Raw genomic sequence first — 16,946 nt, 5'->3', positions numbered from 1 at the left:
TCATACAGTTCTCTGTAAAAATGTAAAATGCACACAAGAATCTATCGCAAATCTTAGCAGGATTCAAATATTGTCCCTGTCCTTTTCTATAATCTAACATTTTTCACTAAAGATAGGGCCAATATCCAAGAATCAATTTTTTAAAAAGTTGCTATGTCCATCTGCAAGAACTCCATTACCTTGCCTAAGATTAATGACAAAGGGGCAGGTGGAAGTCAATAATGATGAATCAGACTCACCTATTAGGGTCTGCATGATTGGCCAAAATGTTGTAACACCCAGTTATCAGCTTCTCATAGACTCGAGCCAAAAATTCATCTGACTCAGCTGGGCCCAGAATCCTTTCTAGGGAGTTGCTGCTCATCTCAGCCACACTCTCAGTGCTTGTCTCCAAAAGAAGGGGCAGCAGTGTCCGGATCACCTGGGGAGGGTTTAACTCATCGGACCAACTTCAGGGAAGAAAAAGGAAGTAGATCAGTTACTGTGTTCTTCTGAGACACTGCTAGGCATTTCTAAATGAAAACACTTGTTGATCTTTATTGAAAAGATAATTTCAAAAAATTGATATAACTTAAAAGATACCTTAAAACTAAGAAGTAATTGATGTCTCCAAAAATGAAGGTACAAAAATAACTCCAGCACTTTGACTAACATTTCTTCTCCAGGGACTATAGCCCTAATTTTATGTGAACTATTCACAAAAGCATCACACAGTCCCTTGTCATTTTGATAAACTATTACAATGGAAAACCTGAGCCCCTCCTGGTGTTTACAAACCTTTCAAACAATATCTCCTCATCAATTATCTACAATGTCACCATTCCCCACATCTATCTGATGTTGCTATTTAAATATAGCACCTCCCCTCCAGAAATCACACGTAGGAAGCAAGGTGGGGACTGCCTCTACCTTCATATCCTAAGAGCTCACATTGATGGAGCCTTCATACTTTACAAATCAATTTCTTCAATATTCCCCCTTGAGGTGGGCAGCACAAGTATTATTGCCCCAATTATACAGATAAAACCAAGGCACATAACTGTCAAGTTATTTGTCCAAAGGGTCAAGGACAGACCTGAATCTTAAAACTTTATTCTTAAAACATTAAGCCTTTCCTCAATGCTCTCGCTTTGTAAAAATTAAAACCAGAAATATGACTCAAAGCAAACATTTTCTTTCCAATGGTCAACTGTACATGTATCCTCTATTAGACAAGAATTTGAGAAAGGCCTATTACTACCAACCCCCAAAGCCTTCACTCACTATTATCTTTTCTCTAAATATAGACAGTTCTTTCAGCTAAAAAAACTAGGACAAAAAGCACATAAAACTTATTCTTTTATTCACTTACACCAAATACTCACACAATAAGATCCCCAGTCAGTCTGACCAGAGAAAGGAGTGTGTGCTTCAAGGAAGCAGCCAAGGGCAGACTCTGGCTGCAAAGGGTCCCCAGGTGAGCGGCCTGCACAGCACTGATGTAACTCTCTGCTGGAATTGTGTCATTGGCAAAAGCATTACGCTATGAGGAAAGCAGAACATAAATCTATCACATAAGGTATAAGGACCACAGAGTCTACATGTTATTAAATTTTCTCAAAGACGAAAAATGACAATAGGAAAAAGTCAGCAGGGCTTGCAGACTAACGATTGTATTTTAGTGATATGAGTATAAAGGAACAGACAATAAATAAGACAATGAAAACAGCAACTAACTCGGTGATTAATTGCTAACCTATCTATCTCAGTGGAAGGTGTTCAAAATCAAAGGAGAATACATGCATGTAGTTTAAAAAGAATTTGGCTAAAGGAGCCATGTCGCAGCAAGACCAAATGATGGAGTCATCTCAATATGCAGTGGATGACGGAGTTGAGTCCTCAGGTAGACTGGATAACCACTTGTGGAGGAAGTATTAAGGGCATTGTTATTCAGGATCCAATCTGTTATCCACTATGATCAGGAAAGGGAAGTTATTGTCTCAGAATGATACTACTCACACGTATTGAGTGTGAGTGATCAGTCTTTCTAAAACTTAATCCTTCTTAAACTATTCAGAAAAAGTTCTATGATCTTGAAATGTGTTAAATACCATAATGAACATAATTAACCTTAGAATCACAAAATCATGGGATATGAAGGCTAAAATGAACCTAAGACATCATCTAGTCCAATTTACAAATGAGAAAAATAAAGCACAAAGCTAAGTGATGGCCAAGGTCAAACAGCTAATGGCAAAGTCAGGCCCAGGACTCTTGGTCAATGAAGACCAAGTTATCTTCCCAGATACAGATGAAACTTAATGACTGCTAATCAACAGAATACTAGATAACAAACTTTACCATTTTTTCATTAAGAAAACTTAAGAGAAGGCCAAACTGTCCCATGGTAAAACATGGGAGCTTTCAGAACTGAGGTGTCCCCACCTGGGCCCTACAGTGCATGGACCTTAGCACCACATATGGCTACTGTGTAAAGATCTTCTTGGAATCTCTCTGATGGCCAAAGAAAGGGAAAAGAGCATAGACATTACATGCAGCATTCATACAACCGCTATTCAAAAAGATACCACAAACTTGCTCACCCAGGATCCAATATTGGGAAACTCATTTGTGTGAATATTGTTCCATGACTCACACAGGGCCTGCACAGATGATGGTAAATTCTGAACAAGTATAGAACCTACAGGCAAGAGAAAGGAACAGAAACCATTGTCAGAAGGAAGAGAACATTTAATGACATCACCATTTTAAAATTTCAGCCCAACTGAAAAAGTTTGTCAATAGCATTACCATTAACATCTGAAAGAAAAAAAGAGTTACAAGACAAAAAACAAAAATGTCTCTTTCTAAATGACAAACTACAATTCAAATATCTCCATCACAAGCTGCCAAATAAATAAGAGGCTTTTTGGAATAATGACTAGCAAGTTTCAGAATCAGGAAGACCTGGTTTGACTTTCCTCTTTGAAAGTTACTAGCTATGGGACCCTTGAAAAGTCACAGATATTCTCAAGTACTTCAGACATATCTAGACTTCTATATAAGTTGTTTCAAAAAATTAAAAAAAAAAAAAAAAGAGGGGGGAGGGATAGGAGGGAATGAGCTTGTTTTCTTTTGTCAGAGGGAGTTCCTTTGCTAAGAATTCTTCACATCAATGAAATCATTAATAGGAATTAAACAAGAATGAGGTTGATGATAGCAATAGTAACCACAACAAGAATACTACTATAGCCAGCATACCATGTGCCAGGCAGTGTGCTAAGCACTTTACAAACATTCTCTCATTTGATTCCTCACAACCACCCTAGTGGGTACTATTATTAGCCTTGTTTTACAGAGGAGGAAACTGAAGTAGCTGCTAGAGTTCATCGAGTGGATGTGTGATGGCATGGATATCCCTACAATTTAGGAAGATGGCTTTAACAGCTGAATGAAAGAAAGACTGTAGTAGGGAAAAGACTTGAGACAGACAGCACCCTCAGAAGACATGAGGTGACAAAGGCCTGCATCAAACTCTAGGCACTCCCTGTCACCACCAAACTCAAATATAAAATCTTCCGTTTGGTGTTCAAAGTACTTCACAACTTTCCCCCTCCAAACACATTTACAGACTTTTTACTCCCTTAATCCAGTGTCACCTTGTTATTCCACAAACAAGACAATCCATTTCTAAACTCCGAGCATTTTCCTGGCTATCCTGTGCTTTCCTTACCTCAACAACCAAAAATCCCCACTTTGTACAGGAAGCATTTTCCAATCCATCTTAATTCTAGTGCTTTCCTTCCATTTTATCCCCTATATAATTTGTTTCTACATAGTTGTTTGCATGTTGCCTCCCCATTAAACAGTGAGCTTCTTACAAGAAAGAATTGTCTTTTGTCTTTCCTAAAAGTAATTGTTACCACAACAGCTTGTCTGATATACCTTAGACACTTTATAGCTTTATTATTGACTGACTTTAACAACTATAAGGAATAAAATAAGTAATCGTATAATTCACCCTTAGAATTACTTCTGAGGGAATCAAAGAAGGCATTACAGAGACACAATTATCTAATCTGGATTAAAAGAACATAAATTAAATGACACAAAAATTAGCTTGGTCCTTTTAGATATTCTTAAATACTTGTACTTCTAGAGTGAAAAGAAGAAAAAAAATCAGTAAGTACAGATGGAGATTCTATCTATCATGGAGAAACAAGGACAGACCAGAGAAGGTGGTATCTCACCTGGATATTGAAAGAGAAAATAAAGTAGGCCAATAAGTGAAGATATGGGCAGGGGAAAAAGGAAAGGAGAAGAGAGGGAATGGTTACCATAGGACACAAGACCAAAGAGTATCTGGATTGAAATACATAGTAATTGAGAGAAATAACATGAAATAAAAAATGAAAGGGAAGGCAGAAGAAAGGCTGAAAAGCTCTGGAAGTCTCATGAGTTGACCACAGTTCAGGTGTTCTATTTTATTAAGAAGCCACTGGAATTGATATGAACTGTTTGAGCAGGAGGTCCACATAACCAAAGCTGTGCGTTATGAAATGTAGGTTGGCAACAATATGAAGGATGAATCAGATAGGGAGAAATGAGAACAATCAGGAGGCTACTATCCAAGTTTACATAGAAGATAAAAGTCTACAAAGGTGTGGACCCAAAGGAAAGACAGCTCTATAAAGACTTCCGTTCAGAAACCCAATGCTTCAGCAGGCAGCTATCCCTTACCCAAAGTATTGGACTTGCAGCGGCTCGAGCCTATTGCTAAGACAGCAGAATAACCTCCCAATTTTTCTTCAGAAGGTTTATTCTCAGTGGATCCCTCTTCAGAGAGGCTTTGCAGCAAATAAGATCTGTAAGAAGAATATGGAGAAATAAAATCAAGGCAAAAAATATATAAACTGGAAGTCTATTCTCACTTCAGCCAAGGAAATCTTTAAGATACTGAGGAAATCGCTAAAACTCTATGTATCTCAGTTTCCCTGTTTCACACAGGAACAAAAATAAGGAATAAAACAGAATCAGGACAGACTGACAAGACTTTTACGCTAAAATTCTGATGGCAATTTGATGCTATTTAAATGAAATTAAACTAGTGAAGTGAAGATAACAATGTTATATTGGTCTATCCTCTTGTAGTCACTACTAACACAGGGCAGACACTGCTGACTTCCAATGGAGAAAGATCCAACAGCCTGGAAGACTAGAAACAGCCCATGGGCCATGTTTTGTCCACTGCTCCATTAACATTGCTGAGATAAGCAGCATAAAGCACCAGGAACTCCTTAATAACTAAACATTTCTACCATACCATACCTACATACAATCATTTTCACTACCACTAATGATTCTTTTAACACAGAAAATCTGCAAAGGGAACTGAATGAATTCTAGATCTTTTAAAATAATTTGTAAGATCTGTGAAAGCTTTTGTTTTTTTTCATGTATCATTGATAGTCTTTCTCTTGGGAGCTCAGTTCCATCAAGATACCTCTTCCATCAAGATTTCCCTAATCTTGCACAGTGTATAGAGAATCAGCCCTGACGTCAGAAGGACCCGAGTTCAAATCTGGTCTCAGACATTTAACACTTCCTAGCTATGTGACTCTGGGCAAGTCACTTAACCCCAACTGCCCCAGCAAAAATAAATAAATAAATAATTGAAGGGGGGTGGGGGATGAGGGGGAAGATTTCCCTAATTTCCCAAAAGAAAGCGACATCTCCCTTGCTTCCCTTTCTAGAAAAGGCCTTCCCACCCATGACCCTTGGAACAGAAAGGGCTACAGAGTCATGACCAAGGAGGATATATGTGGGCACCAAGGATTGGCATGTAGTCATTATGGGTTTTCTCAATCAACAAATACTAATAATACAACTACTATTATGTGGGGTGCCTGTGAATTTTGGGAGGAAGGGTAAAAAAAAAAAAGTTATAAGATTTTGCTATTTTTAAAAGATAGGAGGGAGAGATGGATTTGGTTCATTGAAAAGATTTTTTTTTTTAAAGGGGTCCTTGTGTTTTAAAAAATTGACAACTACGAGTCTACATCTTTCCATTGCTCTTATCATTCCCATAGTGCCCTGTGTTATAGCTGTAACATGTCTTCTCCCACCACTGATTCTAAATTCCTTGAGGGCTGAAGCTAACCTTTGTATGCCCAGCCTTGAGCACTTGCCTTGCAAATGTAATGTTTAATAAACAGCTGCTGAATTTAGTCAATATCTGGAAAATGAGGGAGTAAAAACCTTTCACAATTAGTGCAAGAACTTCGCACATTTAGAAAAACTCTTCCCATCAATAACTAACCCACAGTTATAGAAATAATTATATACATATATATGTATATAGTTAAGAAATAGCTAGAGTCTAGCCAAAAGCAGACTCTCCTCCTCAAACTTAAATGTCCCTACATATTACTGAAAAACAAATCATATGTACCTTCCCATACAAAACAAGGAAACACTGCACAAAAGGAGAAAAAAAAAAATCCCCCAAAGTAATGAATTTTTGGACTTTTGAGCCACCAGAGCTGTAAAGAGTGAACACTTATACCATACACAATATTAGAACTATAAAAGTTCTGGGAAACTGGAATTCCCTAGGAAAACTGTCCTTACTCCCCATTTCTCTAAGCAATATACTACACCTAGTGAATGATGCGTAGGTATCAATCAGCTGTAATGTAGCAGGCAGCAGGTTCTTAGTTATCTCCGATGACTTATGAGGGTCAGTCTCAGCTGCCAATTTGGAAAAATGTTCATCTAGAGAGACCTGGACCTTGGAAATGGCTGCATCAAGGGTATAGATGGACTGCAGGCTGGGAATCTCATGTAACTGCAAGATGGTGGTACAGTCGATGCCACAGAATGATGAGATCTTAAAAAGACCAGACATTATTACTCAGGAGCACTAAGAAGGTCCAGTGACTATATCAGTACTTCTTTAGACGGTCACCTACCTGTCGAGCAAAATACTCCTCTGCTATTTCCACGTCATATTTCACAGAGCTGCACTTGGTGGAGGCCAGCTCTATGAGAGAACTAGCATGGTCAGCTTTCATGCCCTGCTGGACAAGGTGGTCCTGTTCATGGGACAGAAAAAGAATCTGATTTTAGAACACCTTTGAGCTCATGATCTGGGCCAGGCCTGTCACCATCCACCTTCTCAATCATCAAAACTCTCCGTGCTACACTCTGTGTGACACTACTATACCTTTATCCAGCTGACATAAGAGCCAATGCGAAGGCGGGATGACCAGCGCAAAGTGTGCAGGATGTCACATTCACTCATCTCAGGAGTGTTCATAGCCAACTGGTTCATGTATTTCTTTGACGGTGGCAAAATCCCCAGGATCCTCCAGAGTATCAAGAAGTAATATTGGAGGGCACAAGCCTCCTGAAAGAGGCAAGAGTACTGAGTCAGCAGGCTGGCATTAGGCCTAACCTACTTACAATATCTCTCTGTGTAAAAGTACTATCCTAATAGAATCAAAACTGTCACTGCATCAAGTCCCTGGCTCCAACTGAGTTTTACTTCCCCTCATCTTCGAGGCTCCTCCCGGAAGTTTTAGGCCAGTAGTGTCAAGTTCATACACAAAAAGGAGACACTAAACTTACATAAGAATCCTTGCAGCCACATACTTAGAAAAACCCATGTTAACATCACATATGTTCTCCTGTATTTTCATTTATTTGGCTAAATATTTTATATGGTTCAGGCCACTTCCAGACTACTGATGTGTGTTCAACAACACTGCTATAGAGGAAAACTTCTGGTGCAATACACCCCATAAAAGAACAGAAAGTGCATTTTGCACATGCAAATCACCTGCTCCAAACTGAAGATAGTCTTAAGCCCAAACCATTTATGTCTACACCAGGTTGGAAAAGCGAGAGCCCAGCTGAGCTACCCTCTTTCACCAGCATGACACTGCCAGGGATGGAGGCGGCCCTCTACCAGGGCAGTGAGCTCAAGATCAGTGAGGTTCCTGAGCTGCCCCCGCCACTCGACATCAACCCACAATACCCAGACTGTTATTTACTCCTTTGTGGTTGTTTCACTAAAACACCAATAAAGCACATCAATGTAATCTAGCCAAGCATAAACAGATAATGCTGACATTTGTTTATGACATGGGATTAAAAATTAGGCTTACATACCAACTGACGTCCTACTCACTGGTGAAGCCCCAGGCCGCCTTGTCCCAACCTTCCCTTAGAACAACAAAGCGACATGCCTGAGCCCTTACCAGCGCCGTCACATCCTTGCTCTCCTTCCTCCTGGCCGTGTCAAACTGAGATCCGGCTGCTAGCAAAGAAGTCAGGGCACTGTACAGCTCATCATATTTCATGGCTCTGGAGAAGAGGACCTCACAAATCTGACAGTAGAAACAGGGACAAGAGGATTTCCTCACACTTCTGCCAGCCTCCTCTCAGGGCTCTTTTGCCATGTCCTCCTCCCTGCTGACAAAACTCCCATCATCCCCTAAAGGCCATCAGATGCCCTGGCTGTAACTGTGAGAAATGGTAGGGTGCCCATTGGCATAGACAATTCCAGGGCACCCAAGAGCCTCCTCCCACACTGCCTGGCAGACCCTGGCTGAAAGTGGTCTCCTAAGACCAGAAGAGGTCGCCATAGTGCCCAGCCCACACCCAGCCTCAAAGCCCTCAGCCAGTCCCTCTGTTCCCATTGAACAGCTCTGTCAGGGGAGAGTACAAAGGAGCTCCTGGCATAATGTCAGACAAGGACTTAGGACTCATACCGTATTATCAAGGCGATTTAAGTCATCTTCTGAGGCTTCTGGTGACAGTACACAGTAAAATCTGGGCTGTGGAGCAGCATCTGAATGAAAGCATGGGTTCAACAAGAGATAAGAGAAGAGATGGCCAAGTGCAATTAAGACGGACCGAGGCATCCTCACTGACACCCAACAGAACCACCTCATAGGCCTGAGAGTCTGACATCAAAGGCCACTGGCTGGCCCTACTTGATAAGGGGATGAAATCTGAGCAAACAAACAAATGACAAGTAGACAATGGACAACCAACATAGCATTTTGTGGAGCACACTCTTAATGCATGGCTCATGTAATATTTTATAACTATGTGTGTGTAGCCCCGTAAGAGACAGGAAGCCCCAAGACAGGAATTGGGTCTTTTCCTGACTGTATGTCTTGCTCAGTGTCTAACATAGTGTTCTCTGTCTCTACAGATATTTAAGAAATTTTTGCTAAACCCTCACTTAGGAAAACCAAAGGGCTTGTGGGAAAGTGGAGTTCCACAGTTCTGATCCAAAACTGAAGAAACCATACGCAAAAATAGAACCAGGAGTCAGGCATTCACTCCCCCAGCAGGGAACCTAGAAATCTTGTCCAGTGGGGTCTAGCCCACCTTCCTAGGTGTGACACAATGACCCTGATCATCCACATTTCTTTAAATTACTTTGATCCCACCCTTCTTCTCACTTAAAAAATGCTCATTTCTTCCTTTCTTTCCCCTGCCCTATTTTGTCAGTGAGGCATGCAGAAGAGGCCAGAGGGACTTTAGGGACTTAAGGAATCTCTTCTCTTCTGACCTGAGGAGCAATGTTTGGTCCAGTTTTCTTCCACTTCCTTGAAGCCATGATACAAGGGCACAGTGGCTCTACGGCCACTTTCCTGAGGTCCACTCACCCAGCCAAAAGGAGGACTAAGAAGGTTATACTGCACCTGTGTGAGATACATTAGGACTCAGTTTAAGGGAGAAATACAGCATCACCCATTGTGTTATAAGCTGACAGTGTGAAAAAAGTAAATAAAATAATCATCACCACCTGAACCTCAATAAAAATGATGGGAATGAGAGAATTAATTAACAGGGTTGCCAGGCTTCCCATCCCATAATTGTTTAAAATTAGCAAAGCTCTTTAACACAGGATCACATATGACAGCACAAAGAGCCCTGTCAATATATAAAACAGGCCATCATTATCACTGCACAGGAGGAAACACAGGCAGAGGTGCTAAGAGCCAGATCAGTTGGGTGCCACATATAGGAGACTTCTCTCCAAATACACAATCTCATCACTAGGACCCACTATTTCTCTTTACAATGGCAGAAGGTATCCCTATGGGATAGTCAGGTCCCATATCTGGGGAAATCTAGAACAAAGTGCCACAAGGAACTGTTCAGTTGCAGAAGTTTGTTAATTCTCACAAGGAGATAAGAATTGATAAATCATCCTGCAGAGCCATAACTGATTTGTAAGCATGAGTGAGTAGGTAGAAACATAAAAAAATTCTCCTTAAATTCAAGCATTAGTAGAATATAGTGATGGGCTTGGAGTCTGAACAAATCAAGCTCAGAATTTGGCCTCTGGGAGCACCTAGCTCTGTCCCACTGACCAAGTCATGTGTTTCTCCATCCCAGCTTTCTCAGCTACAAAACAAGGACAATAACTAGCAGATATAGGATCTACCTCAAGAGGCTATTAGACTCGAGATAATGAATAGAAAGTGCTTTTGCAAACTTTAAAGCAAAATATTGTCTGTTTTATTTTTATTATTTGACTCTACAACGGTTACAGAATTTCTTTTTCTGGACATTGTTATTACTGTTATTTTATTATTATTAGAATTAACATAATGCTTTTTACAATTCAATTTGACAAGATTTATTAAAACACCTACTACATTCAAGGTACTACTGTGAGAGGTCTAAAAGCTATAAAGACAAAAACAAAAAAAAAAATTCCTTCTGCCCTTAAGGATCTCCAATTATTCCACAGGTGATACAACATCTTACTCAAATGGATCTGTGATCTCTTGATATGGATGTTCCTTCCAAAAAACTCTATAGCAATCATTCATGGCTAATTATCCAAAACAATTGTTCTCCATGCCCTCCCATGAGGTTAGTGGTGACAAGAGGAGTGAGGGAAATGGGAGAAGGGCCATGTTAGTGACCTTAATTTTCTCAAGATATCAAGAATCTTCAGTGTGGAGCTCTCAGATTGTCCACTTGTTATTCTTCACCCCAACTATGTGGGTGAAATGGTAAACTTTTTAAAAATAAAAGTCAATATAATGTGATTTTGAGAAGGGACAGCACCTAAACAATGAGAACATCAGCCAAATTTTCTCAGTCCAAGAGATGGCACCTGGCCTGAGCCTGGAAAAAAGTTATGACAAAACTTAAGACAAAAACGTAGAGGATATAGACTCCAGGAAAGAAAATAGCCTATGAAAAGGTTGCAAAAGTAAATGAAATGCCAAGTTTAGAAAGTAGCAGGGAGGCCAAACTAATTTACAATTAGAACAAAAGGGAAAACATAAAATAAGTCTGGGAAGATCTGTTGGAGTCAAGATTACTGAGCAGAAGAGTGAAAAAGTCAAACCTATGCTTTAGGCCAATCAATGTGGCAGCTCTGTGAAAGACAGATTAGAATAGTGGAAAACCCGAGACAAAGAAGCCAATTAGAAAACTATTACAATAGTACAGACAAGAGATGATAAGGACCCCAACAATAGTGAAAGCTGTGTATTCACACAGTGTATTGGAGAAAAGGGGATAGATGTGAAATATGATGTAGAGAAAATAATGACCACACTTGGTCACTCTTTTGTGGAAGGGAAAGAGAAGAGTCGAAGATAATTCCACAGCTGCCAACCTGGGCAACTGGGAAACATGTTACACTCAACAGAAATTGGAAAATTTAGAGAAAGAGGAGATTTAGGAAAAAAGATAACGAGTTTTACTTTTGACATGGTGACTTTGAGATGGCAATGGGGCATAATTAAAATGCCTGGCTGATGGTGTAAAATTTGAGTTCTAAAAAGACAAGGCTCGGATAGTTCTATGTGGGAATCGTCTGTATAAAGATGAAAAATAGATTCACAGGAACTAAGCAAGGGCAGAGTAAGAGGAAAGAGATCCAGGAAAGAAGATGGAAGAATATGTGGATTTTAGAGGGGGCAGCCACAAATGATGAGCCATCAATGGAAAATGAACAAGAACATCAGGCTGGAATGAGTAAAGTCAAGAAAAAAGGTGGGTCATAAAATGCGAATAAGGCGAGAGTAGCCATAGTAGCCACAGAGAGGTCAAGAAAGAGTTTTAGTGAGAAAAGACCCTCAGGTTTGGCAATTGAGATCCCAAACAACTTCAGAAAGAGGAATCTCCCTTAAGGGAGGGTGGGTAACACTACACAGGATCAAAAGGGAGCAGAAGAAAAGGCACAAAAGGCAACAGTCACAGCTAACTTTTTCCAGTTTGCTAAAACATCAAGAGAACCCAGCCTCACAGTTGGAGTAGCTGGGATGCCGCCAAAGGAGAGGAAGGAGCTACAGATATGTTTGTAGATGCCAGGAAAAAGTCAGCAAAGATAAGGAGAGGTTGAAGATAAAAGGGATGATGGAAGGTACAAGCTCTCAAAAGAGGGAGGATGAGATCTAGAGCACAAGAAGTTGTCCTAGACAAAGTGAAAGACCCCATCTTCAGAGACTTAAAACAGAGGCCAGGGGATGATGTGGGAAAGTTTTGTGATAAAGAAGAATGGAGAAAAGAGACTGCATTAGGGATGGTCTCACTCTCCTAAGTAAAGTAGGAAGTAGGGTCCTTGGCTGAGAAGGTCCAAGAAGAATGTGAGACTTGCTGAAATAAGAGTAATGATGCTTTAAAATTTGCCAACTAAGATATGTCTTTGTGTGTGTGTGTGTGTATACAATAATTATAAAACCTAATTTGATCCTCACAACTCTTATCTTCTTTTTAAGACGAGGGAAGTAAGGCTCACTAAGGGTACGTGGCTTGCTAGTAAGAGATCAGAGGCAGGATTTGAAAACAGGTCTCTCCCAACTCTAACAATGCTCCCACAATACGTTCCTACCTTTCACTACAAAGTTAATCTTATATTGGTTAGTCACAACCTATTGGAAAAAACAAAAGGTGAAGGAATGACTATTTGGGGCCATACCTGTTCAAAAAGGTACATGGGGGCTTTGGAGTACTGATGAAGCAGATAATCAAAGACCAGGAGAAGGCGTGCCAGGAGCAGCGGCACTGAGCGCAGCTGAGAATCCAAGCTGGATGTCAACTCCAAGATGGTCTGGATGCAAAGAGTCAATACCGAACGACGACCTTTCTCTGAGAAGTTGTGGAAAAGAAGGAGGAGAAGCTGCAGATGCTCTACGTTCAGGTCTTCCGTATCATTGGGAAGCACCCCTTGCAAGGCATTTTGTTTCAATGTGGCCACAAACCTGTCCAGGAGGGGAAAAAAGGGACTCTTCTGTTAAGATCAACAACAAATATCCCATAAGCAATTAAGTTTCTTAAATCCAATAATTAAGTTAGAGCGCCCATGACAGGAAAGGGGAAGGGATGGAGGGGGGTGGGGCGGGGGGGAAAGAGCATGAATGGACAGGAAGCATAAACTAAATCTTTCCCTGAAAATACAAATGTCAGCATTAGCAACCAAAGCCAGTTCCCAGAGTCCTGTGATGAGGCAGCTACTCCAGCCTCCTTATCAGTAGAAATAGAGTAGGCAGACAAAGAAGGACTGTACTATAAAAAAACCGGCAGCCCAGAAGCATAACTTTAACCAGCCTATGCAAGCAGGATAGGCTTCACTGCTTCGTCTAGTGGTGAGTCTATCATCTGGTTCTAGTCTTAACAGCAGAGATTAGCCTGCATATTAAAATTATCACATAATATGAAAAAGTTCTGAATAAGTCAGCATCCTATGTGTGCACCAAGTATAGGAAAAATTTTTACCCTTCAGCAAACTAGCTCTTTAATGCAAAAAAGCAATGAATGTGGCCAGCATTCTGTTCACTCCCTTTGGCTATTAGGAAAGAGATTTGTGTTTTAATAAGGGCTTTTCCCCCTCATTTTTGCCTGATCCTGCTGGGATCAGTCACATGGGTTTATGATTTCACAAATCCAGCATTATAGCTATTTGATCCTAGAGAGGAGAATAAAAAGGCAAAGCCTTTTAGGAACACAAACAGCTTTTTGAAGATTCATAAACATGTAAACAAAAAAAGGCAAAAACTAGATCCATCTAAAGAGGATTTAATAGATGACCAATTAATCTGAGTTTTCCCTTAAGTGCAAAGAAAACCTTTAAAATCTGGCCAAAAGAATGCAAGTTCTTTAAATGGTTTCAAGTAGAATGCCTAGGAACAGAATTTGAAAACAAGGTTGCTTTTCTGCTTCCATTTCTTTTTATTTTTTTAAATGGGCTGGGATCAAAATTTTTCCTGGTAGAGTCATGTTTAGCCTAGAATTTATATGTTCTGATAAAAGATTCCTTTGGGAACCTTATCACTATTTTGTAAGCATCCATATACAAATCATATACAAGGCATCTTGCCCCACTGTCTCAGGCTATATAATCAGCAGCTCTAAATTTCAACCCTTGAGGGAGATAGAAATCATAATCACACATGCACAAAAATGTATGTTCATAAGAACCAAAAACAAAATAGGTACCCGTTTACTAGGGAATAGCGAAATAAATAGTGGTACAGCAGTATAATGAAATAATACTCCATAGTAAGAACCAAGGAATATGAAGAATTCCAGGAAATTTTAAAGATCCTATGCAAACTGCCACAGAATAAAGTGAAAACAATCAAAAGAACATTCTACATAATGCCCACAAAGATGCGAAGAAAAATAATCATGAAAGACTTTAGAAACACGATCAGTCCAATGATTAAGCATAATTTTAATTACTACTGATACAAGCTTCTCTTCTTTTGGTGGACAGGTTGATAAAAATATAAAACCAAACAAAAATGTTTGAAATGTCACAAATGGCCAAGGGGTCACTTGTTTTCTTTAGCTGTATCTCTTTGTGGTAAGGAAAAGTTCTTTTGACGGTTTAGTGATTAGGGGGATCACTAAAAAGTGACAGTAATGTTAAAAAAAAAAAAAAAGTCAAGAAAACATTTCCTTCACTTTTTAAAAAAGCCATTATTAACTGGGTCAAAAGTTGTTAACTTTTCAACAGACTTTTCTCAATTTTTCTTACCTCTCCCAAACTTTAAGGCATTCGGGAACATCAGGGTCTCCTTGAGCACTGGCTCTGTGCTGCCAGATAAGTAGGAGGCGTGAGAGGACAGATAAGCTCTGAGGGTGGATGTACAAAGGCCACGGGCCATCAGAAAAGGGAGCAATTCCCAGTTGTTGCAACAGAGTATTCTGTTAGGAAGCAGATAAAAGTGAGTTCCACATATGCTTCTTTGACGTATGGAGCTAAACCAATAAACTGCACTTATAACACAAATAGACAAATGGGAAATATATAATCAAACAGAGTTTAAAGAGCATCTACATCAATCCCTTCATTTTACAGATTACAAAACAAATCCAAAATAAGGAAATGATTAGGCCAAGGTCAAAGAGGTGATTAGTAGTAAAATAAAAACCAGAAGCTCCTGATGCCTAGCTTTGTGCACCTTTTTCTAAGCTGCTTCCCCAGAACAATGCTGCAATGGAGGTGCAACATGCCATTCAGGAGAACTCAAGAACTACCAAAGGAAAGTGAACAGAAGGATAGAGGCAAAATCTGAGGAATTCTTGCCCAAGAATGTCTAAAGAGGAAGCACATGAAGAGCTGATGTTTCCAAGGAGGAAGGTGTTAATCGCTTGTCAGAAAGTTGAGTAGTATTTAATTTCATAATTAACACCAAAAGAAATGATGGATTGAAACAAATGCAAAATGGAGAAGATTAGGAAAACAATGCCAGTGAAACCTCAGCCAAAGGTTCTAGGCAATGGTTTTCCTTGTCTTTAATTCTAGCAAGACTTTCTTCTAGCTCGGTTACATAAACTGTAAAGTATCACCCCTAACATATCAGGGTTTATATAATGATAATCCAGGTCAGGAGTGTGCCAAGTGTGTTTGTGTGAAATAAACCTTCAAAGACAACTCAAAGAACAATTTTTGGAAAAAAAAATACTACTCTAAACTATCTATGAGAAAGAAAGAAGTTCCTTACATCTACAGAAAATTATTTTAGTGCCCTGTTAGAACCTGACTATTTAACATTATGGAAATTAACAATTAAGTCAATTCAATATTTATTCTATATCTACTATGTGTGAGAACTATACTATACCCTAGGGAAAATGCAAGAATGAGACCAGATCTCTGGCCCAAGTACTTAAGATATAGTATGGGGGAAAGATGAGAAAAAGGAACTTTAATTCAACAGTGAATAATCACTGTCCTCACCTAGCCATTTTTATTCTTAAGAATTTTACTTAAGTATAGTAAAATAAAGTAAGTAGCTTAAGTAAAATAAAACTTTCATTAATTCCTGTGACCATTTTTTCAGTGGGAAGTTAAGCCCTAGTTATTCTGAGGCTAGTTCTGTTGTTTCTGCTCATTTTCTGGTGCCTCAGGGAAGTCTTTTTCAGTCCTGAGTCACATCCTAACGAATCAATGGTCTAAGGAGGCAGAGCTTTGCTATATCAAGACCCGATGGCTAAAATGGGCCAGATGTGTGTCTGTCTCTCTCTGTAACACTCTCTCACACACTCTCTCTCTCTCTCTCTCTCTCTCACTCTCTCTCACACACACACACGTTTTGGCTCTTTATGCTCAGGCTACTCTAGGTCATCTCACAAGGCAAGAGAAGACTCTTCATTAAAAAAAAAAAAAAAAAGGCACAATGTATAAGGAGATGAGGATGAATCACCAAAGTGAGCTGGGCTTGATTTCTTAAGCTTCCACCATCACAAATCTATACAGCTGAGAGCATGACAAAGTCCAAAACTCACCACAACCCTGGGAGCTTGTAGGTAATGAAGTTTAGTTGTCCCATTTCACAGAGGATGGAACTAAGACCCTAAGAAGTCAAGTGACTTTTCCATGGCCCCCACAGTGACTTGTGAAGGGCTACCACTTCAAACCCTCATTTCTTCCTATCCAGACCTTTGCCAGAGCCTCTTCAATGATTTCCCTGCCT

At 39.7% G+C, this 16,946-nt stretch overlaps 1 protein-coding gene across 1 annotated transcript in view; it reads right to left on the bottom strand.

The window, feature by feature from the left end:
• The window catches only part of UBR4 (ubiquitin protein ligase E3 component n-recognin 4), a 142,734-nt gene that overhangs the window by 102,617 nt on the left and 23,171 nt on the right, over nucleotides 1–16,946 (bottom strand). The window contains exons 19-30 of the mRNA XM_031961544.1: nucleotides 15,005–15,174; nucleotides 12,944–13,226; nucleotides 9,566–9,698; nucleotides 8,754–8,833; nucleotides 8,241–8,369; nucleotides 7,205–7,387; nucleotides 6,951–7,073; nucleotides 6,639–6,868; nucleotides 4,720–4,844; nucleotides 2,583–2,680; nucleotides 1,365–1,522; nucleotides 240–449 (exon numbers count right to left, since the gene is read on the bottom strand). Coding sequence (XP_031817404.1) covers nucleotides 240–449; nucleotides 1,365–1,522; nucleotides 2,583–2,680; nucleotides 4,720–4,844; nucleotides 6,639–6,868; nucleotides 6,951–7,073; nucleotides 7,205–7,387; nucleotides 8,241–8,369; nucleotides 8,754–8,833; nucleotides 9,566–9,698; nucleotides 12,944–13,226; nucleotides 15,005–15,174 — 1,922 coding nt within the window. The remainder of the gene's footprint in view (nucleotides 1–239; nucleotides 450–1,364; nucleotides 1,523–2,582; nucleotides 2,681–4,719; nucleotides 4,845–6,638; nucleotides 6,869–6,950; nucleotides 7,074–7,204; nucleotides 7,388–8,240; nucleotides 8,370–8,753; nucleotides 8,834–9,565; nucleotides 9,699–12,943; nucleotides 13,227–15,004; nucleotides 15,175–16,946) is intronic.

The sequence above is a fragment of the Sarcophilus harrisii genome, chromosome 3 (genome assembly GCF_902635505.1).
Source record: "Sarcophilus harrisii chromosome 3, mSarHar1.11, whole genome shotgun sequence".
NCBI lineage: Eukaryota > Metazoa > Chordata > Mammalia > Dasyuromorphia > Dasyuridae > Sarcophilus > Sarcophilus harrisii.
Note: the sequence above shows the minus strand (reverse complement) of the source record. Positions and strands in the feature narration are given on the sequence as shown.